This window comes from Pholcus phalangioides, unplaced genomic scaffold (genome assembly GCF_987345545.1).
Source record: "Pholcus phalangioides strain wild (caught in Gottingen) unplaced genomic scaffold, Ppha-v1.0 ptg000015l_1, whole genome shotgun sequence".
Taxonomy (NCBI): Eukaryota; Metazoa; Arthropoda; class Arachnida; order Araneae; family Pholcidae; genus Pholcus; species Pholcus phalangioides.
Window position 1 is genome coordinate 109,625,186 of NW_028301608.1, and position 24,637 is coordinate 109,649,822.

At 35.0% G+C, this 24,637-nt stretch overlaps 1 protein-coding gene across 1 annotated transcript in view; it reads left to right on the plus strand.

The window, feature by feature from the left end:
• Hr96 (Nuclear hormone receptor HR96) overlaps positions 1 to 17,296 on the plus strand; it is a 31,237-nt gene extending 13,941 nt beyond the window's left edge. Inside the window, exons 2-4 of the mRNA XM_089245116.1 lie at positions 2,483 to 2,585; positions 7,109 to 7,277; positions 13,343 to 17,296. Coding sequence (XP_089101242.1) covers positions 7,140 to 7,277; positions 13,343 to 14,833 — 1,629 coding nt within the window. The 5' untranslated portion in view covers positions 2,483 to 2,585; positions 7,109 to 7,139 and the 3' untranslated portion in view covers positions 14,834 to 17,296. The remainder of the gene's footprint in view (positions 1 to 2,482; positions 2,586 to 7,108; positions 7,278 to 13,342) is intronic.
• Positions 17,297 to 24,637: the final 7,341 nt, after the last annotated feature.

Genomic DNA, 24,637 nt, shown 5'->3' on the forward strand with positions numbered 1-24,637 from the left:
TTGTTATGTGTTTCATCTTTATCATTTATTTTCCATAATCAGCTCAAAGATTTTGAACAGTTTAAATTTACTTATTATTATTGTTTTTTCAATAACCTGTAAGTTAAATAAGCTGACAAAAAAAGAAAAATATATCTGTTTGCTTATTTAGCATTAGCCTCACAAAGCTGCTGCCGTCACTGCATCTTTTATCTGTGAAACGATGGAATTCTGATAACATGGGTACAAAGTTCACTCTTATGCTTACTTCAAGAATTGCATGGTTTACCAGAATCTCTGTCAGCAATCTGATTTATTATTTTTATTAGTCATTCATTATTACTTATGGGGCCCGACTTTGATGTGATGGGGCCCTTGGACAAAATAGGTATTGTAGGCCACTCTGAAGTATGGTAAAGGTTCATTGTCAGTCAGAAAATATGCATTATTTGTGAAGAAATTACAAAAGAATACACTAAATTTTGAATGAAGAATTCATATTAAATTATCATTAGAGATGTGAGGCGAGAATATTCACCTGGATGTAAAAAAGTGGAGAATAATTGAGAATATTCATTTTTCTTTAAATAATTAAAAAATTGTTACTCATTTTGTTTATATTATGAAATAAAAATTCAGTTTTCATTGCCAGAAACATTTAAAACAAAACAATTTTTTTCATAATAACAACTTTTAGATTGAGAATGTTCTCTGTCATCGTGAGAGGTTTCAAAAATTTTTGTTATCAAGATTCTGAAAACCTTTGAAGATCAAAAAATTTCTTTTTAAAATTAGATGAATTTTCAAAAATAAGTTGAAAGCAAAATGTTAAGCCAAATTTGATTGAAAGCAGAAGCTATTCAGAAAAATCACCTTCATTCTAAGTAGGCATAGAACAGTTGTTTTCTTCTATTTGCATATGCTTTCTATCACTCGTATTTCTTTGCATGTTGTGCAATTCAGCAATGTTGGTTTCATTCTCTTGCTTTTAAAGTTTAATTTTGTCAGCTACAAAATTCACTTTTCCCTGTATTCTTGATGGGGAGAGAGAATATTCTTGACAATATTCTCTAGAAGGACTACTATTATAAATTACTTGGGAATATTCTTATCAAGAATAAAAAGAATATTCTCAAGTTATTTATAATAATAGTCCTTCCAGAGAATACTCTCTTAAAGATTATTCTAGAAAATTTGGCTTCTCTATTCTTCATTAAATATCTTAGAATATATTTTTTTGCACCCTCATATTTCCAAAAGCATTTATAAAAAACCAATTTTCGAGTTGTTTCAGCTTTGATGCACAATGAAGCTAAAGATGACACTGTTTCTTGTACAAGATTTGTGTGAACTGATGATTTTATCCTTTTCAAGAAGGAGAAGGATTTTTCTGCAGAAAAGTTTGATATGAGTGATGTTACAAGTATTCTCAATGGTTTGTCTCAAAATTTGGAAATGTCTCTTTGGGGAAATGGTTATTTGATAATATTTGCTGACGAGGCACTTTAAAAAGAAATCCCAGTTCATTCATGGTTGTCTAACACTAACAAATTCTCCGGCAGATTACGCAGATAGATCTCTTGGGAATATGTGAGGATGACATTCCTTAAAAAATAAAAAAGAGTATAGGTGACCTAATTGGAGGATAATTTTTTAAACTAAAAACAGTTAGTAGAAATATATATTTGGCAGTGGCGGATTATAGTCAGCCAAGGCCCTGGGTGCAAAAGAAAATATTTGGCCCCTTAAATTAGAAAAAAGTGTGAAATTTTGATTTCTTGGGCCCTTTAGAAGTTGTGGCCCCAGGCCTGCACCTGGTGCACCCACCGTTGAATCCACCTATGGTATTTGGATAAGTTTGCCCCCACTAAAGCATGGAACCCTGGGTAAGTGCCCCTGTTGCCAATGCAGAAATCAGGCCCTGATTACTTGATTGAAGAATAGACTATATCTGGTAATTTTTTGTTTTAGATAAATCTGGTAAATTTCTGATATGTATTGAAGGGGAAAAAACCTATGTTTTTTACCCATTGAAAATGTATATTTAAACCTGTAAAATAAAATTTAAAAAAAAATTGGTTTGATTAAGTTCCAATTTTTTGTGACATATTTTGTTTAAAAATGTCATTTGCATGTATTATTCTATGTTTTTTGACAATGATTTCTTTCATATAAGTAACCGTTATCAGGTGGAATAGTTTCACCCTCATAAATGAAAAGCCCAAAAGTTTCTTTTGGAAAAAAAAGTTATTAATTTCTTCTCTAATTTATCATTTGGTGATAAGCTGCTGAAGTCATTGCTCGTGCTTATCAGTGATCTTCCTCTTTTTTTGTCTAGAAACCACTTGTCCCCCCCCCCCCTCCTCTAACTGGTCTTTGATCTTTTGCTGAGGAATTGCTGTTGATGATAAATATCATATTTTGTTCAGCAGATTTCTAATGTTTGTGACTCATGTCATGACTCTCCTTTTATCTTGCCTTTTTTTTTCCTTTCTTATTTTAGAAACGTGTGTAAAAAGTGTAAAAAATAAGCGTGATGTGGTGGCACAAGATGCTGGTGTCAAGGTCACAGCTGCTTCATCTCGTGATGATGTGTGGATTCGATGGTAGGTCATTGGATATTTTCTCATCTGTTTTATCTTTTCTTTTCTAAAATCAAAATTAATATTTTAAATTTTTTATTAAATACACTGACTGCAAATGGAATCCCAACACCAAGAAGGAATTGATTCAGATGAATGAAACTCTGGTAATACATCTGTCTACGTATTTATTCACTTCATAGATTATATACGTATATATCACAATGTTGTAAATAATATTTTGTGGGGGCACACAGAGTCATTTTATACATGTATTTTTATGTATCTGATCACTTCGGTCACCATGACATTGAATACAAGCAAGTAGAAGAGTATGCATTCTGTCATAGAGGTGTCGGATGTCATTCTGAGATATAGAGTTTCATGCCTGTTGCACTTCACCAGTCAAATTGCCAATGGTCATTGCTGGTTGTGGATGATGCTTGAGCTGAGGCATCCAATAATCTCCAACACTTTGCTTGATGGGAGAGAGATCCAGTGATCTCACTCGCTAATCACTAGCATCACGTTCATACTCTGTAAATCACATTAAATTACAGCTGTAGTATGGAAATGAGCATTATCATGATGGAATATTGCTTCCTTGGATGCTGCTTATGAATGGATGCACAACCAATTCGATCACCATCCCAATGTAAACATGAATCGTCAAGATGCTTGGTTGAATGATGCAAGTAGTCCTGCTGTCTTCAGAAATGCCTCTCTAGCTCATCACTCGTGGAGTAAGACTGGTATGTATGTGATGCATTTGGCTTGCAAAGTGAAAGTTTTTCTTCTAACCAACGTACATCCACCACTAAAACCAAGCCAAGGCAAACCCGGCTCTTTTCTGAGAACTAAACAGTGTTAATTCTCTCCACCCTCCAATAGGTTGCTAGTTCAACACCACTGAAGCTGTGCTCAATAATTTGGAGTTAATGACAAACACGGCACAAGGATCTAGCACACATTTAATTTTCCAGTAACTGATTCGATTTATCGCCATAGCACACCAATGTTATCAGCAGCTCAAATTCTTGCCACAGATGCAATCTGATGCACCCAGGCTATCCCGCAAATATTGTGATCCTCTCCCACACTAGTAACTGTGGTGTGCTCGGACGCCGATCTCCTAGTAGCATTACCCACCCAGGACCAAACAATCATACACTGTAGAGTCATCTCGCCCAACCCCTTCCTCAATTTTGCAGTAAGCAGTTAGTCTTCTAGAAGACCTACACTATGGCCTTCCTTACATGCTCAATTTTGTTTTCAAGCTGGTAATGTTTTTCATAGTTAATGACACATACATACTGAAAGCTGGAAAAATCATTTAAAAAAAAAATCTATTACAAATTGTACTGCTTATTCACAATAATATATTGAAGATGTTCAAAGCCTCAAAAATCGCACATAAAATAAATTGAAGTAATATTACTTCCGAAATACATAACTACCATCTTTGTGTTTCAAACTACTGTAAAACCTGCTCATAGCAAGCCCACTTTTAGTGCGAGTCTGGATTTAATGAGCAAATTAATGCATTTGAATAGAAAGGACAAAAAAAAATATTTTATAAGTCAAATATTCAAGCTGTGTCATATAATATGCTTGGTATAAGCATTTATTTCATTATTTTTTCATTTGAATATATATTTAGCGAGTGACTGGATTCAACTAACTTCAATATGCTTTTTAAAAATTTCTGACATCTTAACTTTGATACTTCCAGTATCATCTTTAAACCAACATATACACCCAACAGACTTGACCATTCACATAAGATAAAACATATCTCTGCTTCCACTGACTGCTTGAAATTTAGTTTCTTTCTTCATACCTTAGCTAAGTGGATCTTATTCCCCCACATTCACCCACGCCTGTTATATTTTTAAAAAATTTAAAACATTATTTCTGTCACCATTGATTGCATTCTCATGTATAGGCCTGGGCCAACATTGTTGTGTAAATAAATAAATAACTAGCATTTTTGCTGAAAATTAGCTCATTGTAAGCAGATCCAACTGCATAGTAAGTAAAAATTTGGATTGCAAACATCAAGGTAAAATGCAAACAAAACATTCTAGCAAATTAGTGAAATCACAGTTGCTTTGCAACAAACAAACAGTTGTCATTAATTGCTGAGACATCTACTAGCAAATTCAAAATATAAAATGGGAAGAATTTGATTTCACTTCATGTGCAAATTCAATTCTGAATTTTTGTCTTCAGGCTGGCTGCAGTAATGAACATAATGAACAGTAAGGAACCCTTTTTCTCGTATGCAATGCTAAGCCCACACATTTAAGAGTTAAACGTAGATGTTGATACTTTCTTCTTCTCCTCTGGGGCACTCTCACCTTACGTAAAAAATGCAATCCAGAAGAAAAAGAATGCTCTTGATGTTCCCTGCGTGTTATTTAAATCAAACTTGATTTGGGCATTCAGTTCAACGCTAATAGTGCCACTCTTATTCTGCAACATTGTGATTTACATGGGCATCTTTCAAATGTGTGCACTATTTTAGTTTTCCAGCACAATTCTCCTTTGTGTGAGGATTTCATTTTCCATCATTGTACCGTACGTGTATTTTTTTGTTTTTTTTTTGTTTTTTTTGTCATTGTGACATGCAATACACATTAATTTCATTTTGTAAAATTAATTTCACTTGTAAGGAGAAAGAATATGTTTGTCATCTTTCTATAAATCTTACTTAGGATTCACAGCAGCATTTCTCACCCTGGTCTGCAAACCAGAGGTGGCCTGTAGGCGTAACTCCAAAGTATCGCTGCACAGTAGAAACTCTCTAATCTGAGATTCTTATGACAAGAAACCCTTACATTTTTACTTAATTATAACATCATAATGGAACACGTATGCAATAAGTATGCATTAAGTTATTAAAATATGATTATTTTTTCACAGTTGTAAAGGATAAACCTCTCACCGTGAGTTTTGAAAATATACAACACATCCTGCCCCTTCATTTTTGAGTATAAAAATTCAAATTATGAATCAATGTCTGAATGTTTGGCCCGTTAAAATATTTATTTACTTATTTATTTTGGTCCGCTGCTAAAAAGTTTGCCCTTCTCCACGGCAGGGTAAATTTTATTATTAGTTTTTGTTTCTTTGCATGAAGTCATGTAAAGTGACAAAATTAATAAGTTGCAGGTGAGTGACTGGATGCACTCTGTCAATAAACTTTAAATTGCATCATTTCGAATTCAACATATTAAATAGGGATCATTCTTCAAAAATGTAAGAAATGTTTTCATATGGTTCCAAGGTCCGCTTGTATTGGTCATATCAACTCAGATTGGCTAAATGTGTGGTGTTCTGATTGAATGGACAAGAAACCCTTACATTTTTACTTAATTATAACATCAAAATGGAACACGTATGCAATAAGTATGCATTATGTTTTTTTTGCATATGCAAAAAATTTTAAATCAATTTCTATTTCAATTCCCACGATTATATTTTTAATATATAAGAAAGGGATCACTCTCTTAAGTGATTTTTTTGTAGTACTGAAATTGAAAATGTCTATACTATTATATTGAAATCTGCAATGGGCTCTAGTTTTCCCATCACCAACCCAAGTGATTCTAGGTTATGAATCCAGTTCTGTTGATTTCTCAAGTTTTCATATTTAAAGCAGTAATGTGCCTCTTTGAGCATTTTGATTCATATTTTTCCTTAAAAGTAAAATAATAGGGCAAGACACATGCATATAATAATAGATGATTTAATTTTGAACCATAATTTCTGTACTACATAACGTTACTAGTAAAAAGATCTCTTTACTTATTCTTTTTAAACATATTTTGTATAGACAGTGCGGGGATAAAAAAAAAACTAATGTCTTTTTCTGAAGATTGTAATCAGAAAACCTACCATTCACATATTCTTCACTCTTAATTCGTTTTATTTGTTCGTTGATTTTAGCTTTTTCAAAAGTTCAAATTTTCTATATTTGCTTTAAGCATTATGTTTCCGTTTGAAGCTTATGCCTGTGACATCATTTGATGCTTGCAGAATGTTTGAAAATTCATTTAGGTGATCACAGAAAATGATAGAGCACTTGAAAAGCTCTAAATCACTAAAATTATCTGTACAATGAAGAGAAATGAAGAAAGAAAAGTTCTTTTGACCACAAAACTGACATTTCTTACGAATCACATCCATTCAGAAGAGGTGCCATCATTTTTTCCCAGTCCCAGTTGAGAGAAAAAAAAAAATAACAGAAGTGTCTGGATTAGAGAGGTTCTACTACTGTGTTAGTAACATTCACAGGTTCAAATAGGAAATTAGACACCCCCCCCCCCATATACCCCAAATTAGTGGTCTGTTGGATAATTATGGATATTTTACCTATTTCTTGGGTACAAAAAAGGTTGAGACTCGTTGACTTCAATATTAGTATTTAGTTTAAAAAAACCGTTTTTTGCAGCAAAGTGATGTGCGTATGAAATGTAATATATTTGTTCATGAATCTGTAATTTTAATACTTTCGATATTTTTTTACCTCTCTTACTTTATAGTATGGTTATAACACGTCTGCAATAGTTAGAGATGATAATGGCTGAGACCCGAAAGAAGATCCATAAGAAGTGTGGGGTCTGTGGGGATCATGCCCTCGGCAGCAACTTCAATGCCATTACTTGTGAATCGTGCAAAGCCTTCTTTAGAAGAAATGCTCTCAAAACTAAGGTGGTAATCTTTATATTTTTTCCTTTATAATTTTTCTTTCTTGATGGTTAATATTCATCATAATTTTCAGTTTGAATAAAAATGAGCATATTTTTAAAATAATTCATAAATTATTCTTTATAGACAGATATTTAGAGGGTGAATGTCAAATAATCAGCCAAATGAAAGTGTGATAGACAATCCCAAGTGGAACATAAAACACCCTACCAACCCTGTCCTATCTTGAACCGCTTTCGAGTATGTGGGATAATCAATTATGGAAGAAAAATATGTCATGTCTGAAAAAAAAGAATTTGTGAAGTTTTTGAGATATCCACAAACAATCTAAGCACATATTTTGAAAGAGCAAAAATTTCTATTACGTGACACTATTTCCATCAAAATATCTATAGTATCGGCAAGCTACAAGAACTGAAAGATTGACTGAGTTCAAAATCGAATTGTTGCCAAATTCTGTAATCGCCATTTCTTCAAACACCCTTCTATCTACAATAAGGTCGAATTGCAGATAGTTGTTGTTCCCCTTTCATTAGGCAGATTTGGTCACTTTCACCCTGCGTAGATTTTATAGATAACTAGCTATAATACCCAGTGCTGCCCGGGTTTTCTTCAATTACTGTGGGAGATTGAAAAAGTGACAAACCATTATAAAGGTATAAACTATCATACATAATATGTGCCGCATTAAAGAAGTGACAGTAAAGTATATGCATGTCTGAAACTCTTTGCTAGGGAACCACAGTAACCAAAGTAAACATTCTGAAAGTGATTGTTGAGGCCCAGTAACCATTGTTGCCTGACAGTTTTTTGTTTTTTTTGCCTAGCTCTGATGAACTTTTAAAGTAGCATATTATCAATTCAGGTCCGTAGTATATATGCACAATTTGGCAATGATAGATCTAAAATTGCAGATATGTGTAGAGAACACGCGCACAGAAAATCAATTTTATATACAGGATGTTCTGTTAATGGACCGACAAACTCAGAGGGTTGTTAGTAGACATCAAGAGGAACAAAAATTGCAATGGAATGTGGTGTCGCAAACCACGTTCAGAGGGTCAAAATCATGAAAAACGCATGCAGCTCTGAATCCAGAGGAGATGAAAGGTGGATGTCAGTTCGTCGCTGAATGCATTCGTGGGTTCGCTGACCTACTACCATAGCTGACCTAAGTAGCGTCACGAAACGCATGCGCTGGGGAATGGATCACACGCTGCAGACGATATGCGTAGGATGAGGTGCGTACAATGCCTCATTGGATATTGCTGTCGGTGCATCCGCTGTACTAAGCACCCATTGCCATCTGCTTGACTGTAAATCAGATGCATATCAGCGTATTCCTTGTTCATGTAGTCAGCCATCACGATACCCATTGAAACAGACAACTAACTGCTACACGTGCTTACTACTGCAATAGCGCTAATTTATGTCATCTGCAGCACATGATCATACCCCAGCGCATATGTTTCACAACGCTACTTACATCAGATATGGGGAGCTAACTCACAAACGCATTCAACGATCAACTGAAACCCACCTTTCGTCTCCTCTCTGGACTCATATCCCGCATACATTTTTCGCGATTTTCACTCTCTCAACGTGGTTTACAACACCATGTTCCATTGCAATTTTTGTTCCTCTTGATGTCTACTAACAACCCTCTGAGTTTGTCTGTCTATTAACAGAACATCCTGTATATAGATATAGTGGATCCCACTTTTGAAATGTTTTCTCACTCGGTACCACTTATTTTCACACTTACTAATACTCATTGAGATTTCCAGTTTGAAACGGTTTTCCACTTACAACATTTTTTATGATGGTTTCATGAAAACCATCATAAATTGCATCCTGTGTATAAACAGGGTGTCCAGTGTCATCTCAATGCACTGCCAGGGAGCCTCAAGAGAACAGGGACCTCACAAAATTGAGATCTGGTTGAAATTTTCTAGAATTTACCAGGTAACAGGCCTCAGAAAAATCACTTGGCCCAGGGGCCCATAATACTCTTAAGACAGGGCTGAGGATATCCCATAAATTTGTAAATAGATGTAAAATCCATCAAAACTGAAGGAATTAATATATTTGAATGCAGTTTGTGGAAAAGTTGTTTTCACAATCTTGACTGCTGGATTAGTGCCACATCTACACATACAACTCTGCATGCACCATTATAAATTCCTAAAAGAAATGCCTGGGATGTGCACCCTCCCCACTCCCCCACCAAAGTTGAATATGCCAAAAATTGTGATGTCAGTTGCAGAACAATCAGTGCTGCTGTTAAAAAATCATGGAAAAAATTCAGAGAAATGAACTCTTTGGTTTAGATAACATATTATGGCAGTTTTTGCAGCAGAACATTTTCAGTCAGCTGAAGGCTTGATGCAGAACAGTACAAATTATTCTGCTTTGGGGGGGATGCATTCATATTGTATTAGTGCAGTGAATTCTCAATAATTTGAGGTGAACAGGACCGAGACTACCTCGGATTATATATACAGAGTGGTAACTATGGCTGGCCAATAATTACATGCTTGATTCCTTGTGAAAAACTAATACAGAAAAGTGTTTTCGATTTTTGGATCTGATGAATATTAAGTGAGTTATAAGGTTTGAAATTTCGTGACATTATATTATTTTTCTAATGATCAGTTATGTGCCAAACTCTGAACAAAAGTTCATTTCTCCGCCAGCAGCGGGTTGTCACTTCTTGAAAATTAACAGAAATATTCAATCTCACTAGAAGCCAAGTTCTGCCTTCTTCCTTCACGATTGACGTTTTTTCTCTCCATGTAGTGTGATATTATAACCTTGTTATTACGTATAACTACATATTAGCTTGGTTCTCTATGTTGGCAAATATATCACCAGATTTGTAGTGTTAGCCAAATTAGATCTGTTTGAATTTTTTTTAGCCAAATCAACACTTTTTTCAAGTCACATTTTTTGAGGGAAGGTGCATACTGTGCGTACATGTTTACTGCTTGATCTTTATTTTACGTTGTCGTTTTAATCAGATTACATGTTGATCAATAAAACAACAATATTTCTTTTGATTTTTTTGAACTTTCATCAAAACTGTTACGCGTAAAAGGCTTCAATAAAGGATGTAAAAATTATAGCTTGATGAATACATGACTGGTGGAAACAGTAAAATAATAACAACAATTCTATCGGAAACTTTTAATCAAACTTATTATATTATGAATTGACCTATTCAAAATGATTTTTCGTTTCAGATTTTTTATATTGATTGCACTATTCAATACTGATTTTGCTCTGAAAAAAAATTGCAGTGATTTTAGGGTGCTTTTGGGGCACTGATTCCAAATCTAACATTGGTTTTATGGAATCGACTCTAGTTTTTGGGATGAAGTGAAAGTTGAATTTCAATGTTAATACCATAAGCCAGGTCCGAATGAATCTATGGAAGGGGTGACTGGTGTGATCATGTCCCCAAGCAAAACACGATAATTCATGAAATTTTCAGAACTTTTATATGATAACATTGCAGTTTTTTTCAATCAATCCATTGAAAATTACTTGTATGAACATGTAGTAGAAAACTTCTACTAAAAAATATTAAAAACCAGTACATTTTTTTAAAAGAATTCAGGACGGAGAAAAAACAGAAACAATTGGGAAATCACTGATGTCTGGTATTGATGTATTGAATAAAATAGGAAAGTAAAAAGTTGAAAGAAAAATTTCCACGCAAAAATTAGTGGCTGCAGACTATATTGAAATATTGATATTATGCATTATCTCAAACTACAGCTGCTTCAGCAAAACAAACACCAGTTTTGAAATCAACAACCAGCCCCAGTATACCTTAAAACCATTGAAATTTCCTTTGTGAACATGAAAATGTTTTGTTTTTTCCCCTAAAACTTGGCTATTTTACCTACTCACAAGCGTTTAATTTTATGGTAGTTATTAGAGCCAGTGTTATTTGAAAAAAATAACATTGAAGAATAGTTTCATACCTTTCAAAAAATTTTAAGGGTAGTTCAGCGTACAATATTCTTGGTATGATGAAAGCCAAGCCATCATATATATATGCCATCAAATTAGAAATTATAACCAAAGTTTTAAAATAAAATAGACTCAGTACTTTCTGGGGAATAAAACAAAATGACTAACTATAGCCTCTACAAAACTAGTGTTGTGATGTGAGATGCAAAGAACATATTCTAATTGACTTGTAAAAAAAGGTTTTTTTTCTCTTTCCTGAAAAGTGTGAGGGAAAAAAATTTGTTTTTATATCTCTTTGGTTTTCTGAATTTCTGTGTGAGGGATTAATATATTTTTAGCATTTCCAAGAACTATTTGTGTACGATTGGTGAATTAGGCGGGATTTTGAACTGACATCATCAATTTTTAAAGCCTTCTAAGTCATTAATCTGATCGTTTTGACACAAGCTCTTGATGGCTGCAATTTTCTTGAACATTTTGATGAGGCATCTGATTGCATGGTCTGTCATATTGATTACATCCAGAAGGCTTGGATCTGCGATCCTGCACGCCAAAGACATGTTTAGAATTTTGTTGGCAACAAACAGCTCATCGAGTTTGGCTTTCTCCAGAGCGCTGAGTTGTTTCGATCCAATAATTACGGTAATTATTGGGCAGTCGATAGTTACCACCCTGTACATACTGAAAACTCTGCTTATCCATTAAGTGTTAGAAAAGGGTCTTTGATGTTTGGGGGATCCTATTTTGCTCTTAATTCATTACACAACTGCTAAGACCCATAGACTTTCATTAAGGGGAAAAATGAAACAAAACTCTTGCTTGGCAGCAAAGAGAGAAGTTTTAAAAAATTCTAGCACCTCAAATTATTCTGAATCTTAAAATTTTGAGACTCAAATTATTGATACTCTACTGTGGGTGTAATGATTAGGACCATGATAAAAAAAAATGCTTTCCACTGAACTGCATTAGGATTATAACGAAAGAAATTATAATGGTGCTATTATTCGTTTTTCACTAAACAGGTGTTGTTGACAAATGAGACAGTAAAATCCAGTCGGAGCAGGCAAGCCCAGAGAAAATAAATGTTATCAAGGTGCCACATTTGGCAACTTTCTGAAGGATATCTAAGCTCCATGACACCCAGTGAGGGATCAGTGAGTGACGTAGAGAGTTTGCAAGTATGTGAGCGAACAAAAGAGTGTACAAGTGCACGAGTGACCAAAAGAATGCCCAAAGTCGCGACCCATTTGGGTTGGGGGACTTCCAAGATGGATCTTTCAAATCCAATAGCAGTCAAGGATTACCACTGTTGTGGTCGAGCGTTCACAGTGATGGACTCACATAGTGGGGACTTGGGTTCATCCCACTGTCGCCACAGTGTTGGTCAGCTGCTGAAGTTGGTTTTCAGTGGTTCCCAACTTTGAGGCGCAAATACGAGCTGATCTACCCATTAAAAAGTCTCGCCACAGATAGCAACAGACCTACAGCGATACAGTCATTCAATCATTACATTTCACTCATAGTTAGAAAAATGATGGCAGCACTACACATAGCAAGCATTACACAGAAACAAATTCAAATTAATTTCTTAACACGCACACAATTCGTTAGAAATTCCGTAGAGAAATGTGTACAGGATGCACAGTTGAGTAGTAGTAGTAGTAGACCTCTGGTTTAGACCATTTAATTGGCAGTATTTCTCTGTTGCTTTGGTTTCTTTAAAATAGTGTTTCTTAATTGGTTCTTTAGAGTGATTTCATGCAGGGAATCTGTGATCTGGAACAAGAAAAAAGTTATAATGCAATGTTTCTACATTATTCAGAAACCAAATATTATTCTGTGGTGCAATCTATGGTCGTTGTCTTATTAACACAGAAAGGCCCATAGAATGCAGAGGCGAAGAATCCCTGTTGTCAAAAAAAATATCTGAAACTATCATTTTTTGATTTTTTTTGAGTTGACATTATTGATATTTAGTGTTTGCAGGGTTGAATTGAACTTTTTCTTTGTGGATTTGTATCAGAATCATAGAAGAAAATGGAATTTTCTTTCTTCTAATTAGGATCTAATTGTGGCTATTTTCTCAACAGGAATTCAAGTGTCCATTTGACAATGACTGCAAAGTTGATGTGGTAACTCGGCGATTCTGTCAGAAGTGTCGTTTGAAGAAATGTTTCGATATCGGTATGAAGAAAGAATGGATCATGACAGATGAAGAAAAGAAAGCCAAACGAGAAAAGATAGAAAGGAATAGGTTGAAGAGGAACAGTCGTGTTCATCAAGATGATGCTTGCCTTTCTATCGAATCGCCCATGGTTAAAGTGGAAAGTCCGGATCATTCACTTAATCATGCTGTGCTTAGCCCATCTCCAGCCATGTCACCCCTGACACCTCAAACTCCGGGCAACATGGGAACTTCCGCCGAAGTGACTTGCAAGAGCCACATGTACAGCCACCAACCTCTGACTCCATCGGATTGCGAATATAGTCCTCCCGAAAAAATAATTGCTGTTGAAGATGACCCATCGGATGTTTATAGTGATACTGGGTTGTCGATGTGTTCGGAGAATGTGGTTGCAGAAGAGGATTCAAGAACGTCAATCAATGATGATTTAAATGTACATGATAAGTCTATATCTCCTGCAGTATCAGAACACAGCCTTCCAGATCCTGAAATTATTCAGGTCTCTCATAGATGCGGTCCAGAGTTTGAAGGAAGTTCAAAGTTTGATGCTGCAAAGAGGGGGGCTAGTTTCACCTCAGTATTTGGTTTGAATTCTCACAAAGTGCCTCCAACATGTAACAATACTCATCTGCCTAATTCTGTGTATGAAAAAGCAGTAGCACTAAGATTTACAGAACTGCCGTTGAAGAGTTCTTCAATCAATTCGAAACAACTCAGCGCTTTGGAGAAAGCCAAACTCGATGAGCTGTTTGTTGCCAACAAAATTCTAAACATGCCTTTGGCGTGCGGGATTGCAGATCCAAGCCTTCTGGATGTAATCAACATGACAGACCACGCAATCAGACGCCTCATCAAAATGTCCAAGAAAATTGCAGCCTTCAAGGGCTTGTGTCAAAATGACCAGATTGCTTTGCTGAAAGGGGGCTGTACAGAGATGATGCTCCTCAGATCTGTCATGTCGTACGACCCTGAGAAAGACTGCTGGAACACGCCTCGGGGGCCAAAGCGTATGTCCATAAAAGTTGACATACTGAAAGAAGCGAAGGGAAATGTGTACGAAGAACACAAACGTTTCATCAATTCTTTCTTGCCGCAATGGCGAACGGATGAGAGCATCATGCTCATCCTCACTGGCATCGCTCTGTTCTCTCCAGAACGCCCAAATTTGGTTCACAGGGAAGTAATAAAACTGGAACAAGACACTTATTACTACTTGCTATTTAGGTATCTGGAGTCACTGTATAGTGATTGTGAAGCTAAATCTGCCTACCTTCATCTCATGCAAAAAATAGAGGAGTTGCACATACTTAACGAGAATCACGTTCGTGTTTTTCTTGATGTTAATCCCAAGGATGTTGAGCCTCTGCTCATCGAGATATTCGATTTGAAACACTGAGTATTGAAATTTGAAGACTTTATTTCTCAGGGTTTTATCCAAAGATCAGGCAAAATGCCTGGCATGATTCGTGGTTCATTCAATTGTTGAGGGGGGAGGGGGTGAACTTTTAATTTCTTAATGAACTCTGCATTCAGTTTATTTGTGGCATTATATACAAAAAAATCAATGAAGCTGTATCGTTGTGCCATTTTTATATATCAAAACCAAATCTTATAACTGATTTACATAATTGTTTTAATATAGTTTTTTTTTTTTTTAAATATTCAGATTATCGATTGTTTTGTTTTTGTTATTTATTTTGTTCATAATTTTATCAAAGATCGTTTTGGTGAAAGGAATGTTATAGTCAAATTGTGGCATTTTAGGCCCACTTTACAAGATTTTTCTTTGCTACTAGTAGGTTAATGACCAGATTCAGGTTATTCTTGGGATACCAATAGTAGTCTGGCATGATTAACGGGAATTTTATGACTACAATTCACTGACGAAAAAATCTCGCTGGGAACATTGAGCGACAACAGTTTGTCATCTATGAATGAGTGAATTTGTGAATGAGTGAGCAACCCTATGAATGTCTCACTCACTTGCTTATTCACCCACTTATTGTTTGACCTGCTCTTTCCTTTGATCAATCACTCACTGGTTCAATCATTAACTTATCCAATCACTATATCTCTCTGTCAATGAATTGTCATGTCACTGAATTGCATTATGATCGGTGAATTTTCTGGCAGTGAATTGTTGGCAATGATTTTTCTGCACACTGCCTGGCATTCCTAATTGTGCTTGTGATTTTAGCTGCAGATTTTTTTTAAATTTTTAGCAATTATATTTTTTTAAATTAATTGTGTTGATTGTCATTTTTATAAATTGTTTTGTAGAGTAATAAAACTGAACGTATTTGATGGAACAGCAAGTAATGGAAATATCAGAAAAACTGTCAGGAACCTTTTATTGGGCACACTTGCAGGTTGCCACCTTTGTTGGAAGCTTTGTTATCTTTCACTGTCAAAATATTCCCAGATGACACTTGGCTGGTTTCTTTTATCACCAGTTGGCAGCCTTAACAGACCGGTACTTGCTTTTTTTTCTCTCTCCATGAATGTTTCATCTAATATCACTTCAAATTCAGTCACTTTGTCACCCTCTGGTTAGTTTATTTATCTTTGGGATTTCTGACTATACTTAGCATTTCTGATTTAAACTGGTCTTTTTGGGAAGAATTCCATGCCTTATTCAGAATTTAAAATTTTATCCTGTGAACTGAAACTTTCTGCAGTGTGTCAGCCAGATACAGTTGATCCTCTTTTTAATGAACTCAAATAGAATATATGCTCAAAGAAATGGTGTATATTGTTTGGTGCCATAGGACTAGTTGGTAAAAATGTATCGGTTTGTAAATTGGTTGTTCATAGAATCAAACAACTGTAGTACCAGACTCCTTGCCATCCTAGAGCAGACCTGCTCCACCCCTTTTTTGGGGGAGGCCTTTCTCTGTACTTAATTATTCTCTCTGAAGCCCTAGGCAGATACACCTTCTCATAGTGTTAAAAGTTGTGTTATTGACATAGGAGGACATTCCCCCCCCCCGTTCACTATACACACAATCAGTGATTTACCCCCTCCCCTTCCTTCCCCATTCTGTGAGTTTGTATCTGCTTTTGTGTTAGTGTCCCTTGAAAATCAGAATTTTGTAAAATGAAATGCTTTCAAGATGCAAAGTGTGACTAATTAATCAAATTCCTATCTGATAAAAGCAATAAATTCTATCTGATACTTAGTGAATAAAGCAAATTTCCCATCAGAATTCTAGATAATATCCCTAAGCCTTCTTAGTTTTCACCTTGTTGGCTTTAACTAGAAGGGGGGAATTGAATGAATTGAGTTGCGGAGGATTGATCCCCAAAGGAAAGTTGCCAAGAGTAAATGATCTCTAGCAAAATAAAGCCATGGGTGCCAAAAGTTTGGGAAGTACTGTCCTTAAACCATTACGTAAGAATACACAATTATGCTCTTCCTTGTCGTAAAGCGATGACTGTGCTGTTTATCTTTGTTCTAATTGGTCCTCAATGCTGTTTCACTGTGTAACATCTCTGCTTAAAAGTTTTAAGCATTGTCTTTTTTCTTCCTCTCGTTGAATATTTTTGTGAGTTATTTGTTTCCCAGTATCGGTTAAATCATTGAATAACATGTTACTTTTGCGATTTCATTAAGTTTATATAAGAATATTGTTATGTTTCATTTCTCTTTCATCATTTTTCCTTCTTGAAATTGTCTTTGAATCCTTTTTGTGTATAATTTCATGAATTTTGTCCTGAAAAAAAACTGGAATGTTTTGGCTTGAAGTTATTAATGCAAAACATATTTTCACATGTACATATTTCATAAGTTGTGTATTACAAGATATACAGAAGACTGGATGTTGTGAAGATATTTATTATTTGAGATGTTAATTTTTTAAGGAAGGAAAAAACTCTCTGCCTCTACCGGGAGTCGAACCCGGGTCCCTCGATTGTCATATATATAGCCATCTGGTGGCTCGTCGTCCATGAGCTATTAGCTGATCGGTTCACCGTCCATTGCACGGTTCCGTTCGGCACATATACGCTCTAGCGAAGGAAAATCTCTATCTCCTCTGTAGCTTAGTGGTCAGAGCACTCGTCCGGCAATCGAGGGACCCGGGTTCGACTCCCGGTAGAGGCAGAGAGTTTTTTCCTTCCTTAAAAAATTAACATCTCAAATAATAAATATCTTCACAACATCCAGTCTTCTGTATATCTTGTATTAACAAGTGGAGAGCGACATTCATGTCATAAGTTGTGTATTATTGGTTATTGAGTATTGGGGGATTCTATATTGCAGGGGTCTTCAATGCATGGCCCTGGATGTTTTTTGCAGTGGCCCGCTGACGAAAATGCTTACAAGTTATACAGAATTCATGGGAATGCTGGAGAAATTAATTCCGAAATTACGAACTAATGAGAGGAATAATTTCAGAAATATATACAAAGAAATAATTTTTAGGAGTAAGAAAAATTGTAAGAAATAATTCCAGAATTAATGAAAAAAAAATTCAGAATTAATGAAAAAAAAAATTCAGAATTAATGAAAAAAAAAATTCAGAATTAATGAAAAAAAATTCACAATTTTCACGAATTCACAATTTAAGAATTGATGAAAAATCATATTTAATTGAAAAATAATCTCACAAAAATAAAATTTTCTTATGATACAGGGCCTGTTTTATTCGTACGCCTGGGCACCATTAAGATGCCACTTTGTGCATCTAGGTACCAGGATGAAACTTTTTGGCCCTCAGGCTTCATAGAAAACTTTTTGCCCACGGTGTTTGAAATGTTGAAGACCCCTGCTGGTTTATTGTTTTAGATGATCATTATGCTTTTTTTTTAATTACAGTGATCTCTTACTTATACCGTATAAGTGCAGAAAATAGTCTCATAAGTGAGAGAAACTTATACATTTCTCTCACTTATGAGACTATTTTTTGCTTTCCCAGTCAACGATATAGCACAATAATACTATTCACCTATACACCTCTCATTCATGCATCTTTTTTTCTTGTTCCCTTGCACCAATGCATAAGCGAGAGATCACTGTAGTTTATGCAATCATTTTATGGTTAAGATTTTTTATGACTTTTTGTGTCTTGCACGTTTTTTTTCATGTTTTTATTTTTGATGTAGACTGGTACCTCAAATTATATGATTAATTTACCATTTAATGATCATGAAAATCCAGAATCAAGTTTCACTTATAGAATGATTATGAAGCCATTTCTTTGTTCCATATCCCAATAATATTGATAATCCCACAGAAATTAGTTGGCTTGTTATGGACAGAGATGTATTTATGGGTCTTATCATCCTCCTCTCTCCACTTCTAGTCTAATTTTCTTGACTGCCTGTTCTGCAGAATCGCAAAGTTCCCATGGGGCAATGTGCGTACACCACCTAATGTGACAGAGCCTAGTTGTCTCTCAGTTCCTATCTATATATTCATCATACATTACAGTGAAATTCTAATCATGTAGTGTGCCTAGTGAAACGGTTCTGGGGCATAATTCTGCATTGGTAAAAAATAGATGTGATTTTTCTCATCTCATCAGCCCATAATACATCAAAATATAGGCTTTTCTTGCTATTATGCCAAGGTGAACTCAGAAATTGAAAGTTTGCTGTCGTCACTTTCTGGGATTCAAACCCCAGTTCTCTTGCCTCCTCAGTGTACTTGCCTATATTGCTAGAGGTCTGGGATTCGATTCGTGGTGGAAACAGCTAGGTTTTCTTGCTGTGTTTACCTCTGTTTAATATCCAGAAAAGTATTTTTTTTATTTTTACTGCATTCAGGGTGTGTCAGAATAAGTATGAAAACAATTTCATCTTTCATGAACTGCATTAATTGGAATTTAGATTAATTAACCTTTTTTAAAATACTGTATTTATTTGCATATGAGACGAGGAATGATTTTAGAGATCAAAATAAGGAAAACTAGATTTTTAAATTCAACTCCTTATATTGTTTATTCTCAGATAATAGCATTAGAGTGAGATGAAGGAAATGCTGGGTGATGTAGGCCAGGGTATTATTGTATTGGGGAGTTCTGAATACATTCTAGGGGGGGGGGTTGCTCAGAAAGGATGTTACAAATTACTGTGAGTGCTTGAGTATCCTCTATGCCCTTGGCTCTGATGCCATTGTTGGAATCCCTGTATCTGGTTCAAAGCCCTGTATCAAATGAGGGGAAGGGGAGGGGGACAAAAGTATTGAAAACTTTCACAAATTCTGTCATCTTTCATAATTTCTGAATTTTTATTAAATTTCTGGAAAAATATCTCTCATTAGTTTACCATTCGTCAATTTTTGATTATTTTACTCCTTGATTGTGACTTTAGTTTTTTTCATCGATATTGAATTTTGAATAAATCCTGAATTATAAATATTTTTTGATCAGTCAAAATTATCATTAGTTGTGGAGTTATTTCTTAAATTAATTCACATTTTTCAGGGTTTTTGTCTTTTAATGAAATTTTTTGTTTAGATATTCGCTCACTCATATAGGACAACCCATGTCTTTGAAGCAGGAAAATTGAATAAAAACCTTGTTCTCTGCGCAAGTAAATATAATAGTTTCTTTTGTCTTGTAGGATTTTCGACCCAGGATGTCTACTACTCTCGAAAGACATACCAGACCACATTTAGTAGCATTTCCGCCAGAATTGCCTACTATTTCCTCAGAAAAGATTGTATTGTATTATATGCCAGATTAGACCTAAGATTTAAATTGTTTTTTCCCTGGACCAACCATATATTTAGCTGGGCATTTTAAATTTGAAATATGAATAATCTCTTGTCCGTCCATGAACTTTCTGGTGTTTTGGAAATCAAAATCGAAATATTTTTGAATGAAATGTTTTATCACCACTTTGTAAATCAGTGTTCTTATGGTTCATATAAATGATGTTGATCTATGTATAGTATATGCTAGAGATATTTAATTCAAACTGCATATATTTCCTGTGCAATGAACATATACTGTGAAACCTCTCGCAATTGCCTCCTCCAAACTGGGCCTGTTCCTCAATAGTTTGTAACCCTCCTGCTCCCAACCAGATCCTGTCCCGCTGCTCTGTCTTAGTGAAAAGGTTTTGACAGGTGGTCAAAGAAGACGGGCCATGGTGGAAAATGTTTGTGTGTGTGTATATAAGTGCCGCCATCTGCCATCAATTTTTTAAACCATGAGTGAAGTGTAATGATTGAATACTTGTACTTTTATAGACTTGTTGCTCTCTGTGACATGGTTTTTTTTAATGGAGAGGTCAGCTCCTATTCATGCCTTGAAGTTGGGAGCCACAGAAAACCAACTTCAGTCGACCATCACTGTGGTGGCAGTGGGATATTTTGTACCCTGGGCAAACATAGTTTTTTGGGCCTCCTTCTAAAGCTCTTTGAAGGTTTGTTACAGGGTTTGCTATATATGATAATCACATATAAATAATATTGCAAATGTTCATAGTGGCTGGTTGCTTTGCGGAGTCTCCAGACTTCAGATTTTGCAGCAATATATTCAAAATTCAACGAGATAAATATGGTGAATAACTTCTGGGCTCTGCTAAATGTGCCTGCTTTGCCCTTGTGAGAAAAGGGCACTTGTCTGAACAACAGCCCTATTTTCAAGAAATGGAGCACATTCCATATCATTAACCTCCAAACAATTATCGCTTTCAGTCATCGAATCACGAAGAAAAAAATATGAGTCAGGAAAAAAATACCACCCAATATTTTTAAAATTTATGGATACACTTTGTTGAGCCAATTCAATATCTCACTTATGTGAACAAAAAATAGCATCGGACAGGTTGGTTTCAGTGCTGTTGCGGTGGTCAAGTGGTCATAGTGACAGACTTGCATCATGAGGACCCAGGAACGAACCCAACCGTCACCATAATGGTGGTCGGCTGAAGTTGGTTTTCTGTGGTTCCCAAATTCGAAGCCCAAATGCAAGCCAACCACTCCTTTAAAAGTCTTTACCACAGAAAGTAACAGGCCTACAATGGTAGAATTATTCAATTAGTGCACTTCACTCATAGTTAGAAAAATTAATTGCAGATGGCGGCACTACACATAACAAGCATTACACGGTAACAAACTTCATGTTAGGTTCACAACACATACACTCACATTCCAACATGTACCAATTCAGTAGAAATTCCACAGAGGATTGTGGACGAGATGCAAGTGTGGTTAAGTTGTAGGCTGGTTGCAGTATAGAGGACAACAACCTATGATATAAGCCGTATGTTAGAAGTGTTTTTTTCAATTATTTAAGTGAGGATTGTAATTGTTGTTCATGTACAGAGGCGACAACATAAAGAAAACATTGCAGGGGGAGGGGCCTGAAAGTTGCTGGTTGTCCCATATATATGGGACTCGAGCACATACACAGGAGAAGGAATTATTGGGAGCTCAAATAGCCTCAGCCCCTAGGTTCTGGCACCTATGTTCATGTATGATACATTATATATCATAAATTTCAAGGGCTTTCTTTCCTCCTCCTGGAAATGCCAATCCTCTTAACACCAGCCACCTTCCAATTACTGCCTGAGTGGCGTGGTGATATTTTCCCCAATGAGCTTGAGGCAACCACCAGTAGATGGTGCCTTCATTTCCAAACCAACTTATAAGTGGGAGTAAATTTCAGCATAGCGATATGGCCAGAGTTGGTGTTGGTGAAGTAGCCACCTTCCGATTATGGCATCAGAGTTGCATTATTTGCTGTGAGGTTTCACTGAGTTACATGTTCATGGTATGTAAACTCTGTAAAAATAATCCATGTCAAAATTTATTATGGAGAAGAATTATTATTAATTATCACAGTGAAATGCCTATATAACCCAAAGGTACCAGATAAATGCATCATTATAGATGAATGAAATGTATGAAAACTGCATCTGTACCAGAGAGTGTAATATTGTATGGGTAATTATTGATACAGACGGTATCGTTATATAGTATTTTCACTGTATATATAAATTGTATTTTATTGTACTATTAAATTTATCTGGGCTCGAAAATAATATCAAATATTTATTACATGTTGTAATTTTTATTTATGTTATACATATAAACTGTCCAAAAATATTTACACAGCTGATATCGCTGCAACCGTTGACTTTGGAAACATCATTTCTACTACAAAACAATCAAATGACTTGCAGTTAGTCAAAATGCCTTTTATTTTTGAAGAGGTTTTATAAATTTATAAAAATAGAAAAATTTACTTTTTAGATAGACAGTGTGTGCTAAAATCTCTAATTAGTAAAATATAAATATGGCTCTGAGAAGTCATTTACAAAAAGTTGCATATTTTTAAATGCAATATTCATGGAAATACAGACAGACAGACATGACCGCTGACCGCCCATAGAGACCATCTTGGGATGGTTTGCGCTCTTGGAAATACAGTAAAACCCCTCTTTTTGTGGGACAAAAAACATTTTCCTTAAAAAAAAATTTTTACTTAAAAGTGCAGTGACCATATCTGAGGGAATTTGTGTTGAAACTATATTAACAATAAACAAATGATTCCGTACTGTATTTGAAAACGAATGAAATTCGGACAATATAAGATGCATTTAAAGTCATGAAAGTGCATAATTATTGCACAGATTTATGCAATTAAAATTGTGAAATATTATGTACAAAGTTTGCATTATGATTTTGCATATTTTGAAGAAACCAATCTGTTTGGGTTTTGTTAAGTATTTCAAATTCTTCAAAATTTATTGTAAGCTGCAAGACTAATTCCAACACCTTTCCTTCATTGTGCCATGCAGGATGTAATTTTTCCAGTATTATAAAAACGTCCAAAACTTTTTTGACATTTCTTTCTTGCTCCTCACACTGTACTTCTTCCATATTGTCTTCTTCTTCAGATGACTCTGACGTTACTAATTTCTTAACGATATCTGATATTTCTGTAGTATGATTTTTCATTCTTACATTATCATCTATAGGAGCATAATCTTCTACCAATGCCATCATAAATCACTGTACTGGATGACATCAGTATTTTCTCTTAGTGATAGAGAGCGACGATTATACTAGAGCTGGCCGTATTGAACAGCATGGAATCATATATAAAATATAAGTAGTTTATGATTGTAAATATACATCAGAGTTTTGCCGAGCATTAATAAACTTCGAGTCAAAATTTCAATAGTAGCCAAAAAGTGGATCAAATATATGAACATGTTCTGCCATCTAGTGAGCATATTTTGTACCAAAATGACAAATATCAGTGTTCATATAGAAGGTTTTAGTCCAGTGGAGCAAATTATAAAAATGGTGTCCAGGACCATATCTGAGGGTGGCCATTAAGCAGAGGTTAGAAATGCATATTCAAATAGCCTTTCTTGCTATGAAATTTGAAATTCTTATTTGGCCATTCAACAGGGATGATCGTTAAGAGGGGTTTTACTGTATTTTACTTGGAAGATTTGAGCATTTATTGTCAATGATTGAGGTGTTGTTCACAAACTGCGAAATGTAAATTAAATTTGAAATTGTAAAAATTCTGAATTTTTCAGAAAATATAATTTCTGTTTATTGCGAATAAAAAAATACATGCTGCTTCAGTACATGCCATTTGTGTATGTCCCTAAAAACAGCAACTTTTATATGAGCCAAAGAAAACTTGCAAAAACACAGTGGTTTAATATCTCAATATGTATTACATTTAAAGATATGAAATTTTTCGCAAATGACTTTAAAGAGCAGGATCTACATTTCAATATTTAGAAGTTTTAACGCATGGGGACTGCATAAAAAGTTAATTTCTGTATTTTTTAAGTATACGATCCATCAAACAAATTTTTAGATTTTGAGTAACTTCACCATCATTCAAGAACTTTTTATAACTAAAGGATGTATCTAAAGTCAATGGTTCTAAAGATATCCACTGTGCGAACAATATGGGACATCCTGTATATCGGTTAAGAGAAATGAGAATCGTTCTATGCGTTGGAATCAGAAGTGATTCAAATTAATGACACAATGTAAACCTGGTGAATATTTATCTTCTTATCGTTTGCTGAATATATATATTTTTTTTTTCAAAGAATGTGTGCAATATGTAAAGCTAAGAAATATATTAATCATGTGGACTTGTAAATAATTCTAATGTGTCAAAGTTTGTGTCATTTTTAATACTTGAAATTTGCTTTAAAGTTGATCGTGTAGATCATCTTCAGATGAAATTATATATAGTTGAATCCCAATTCA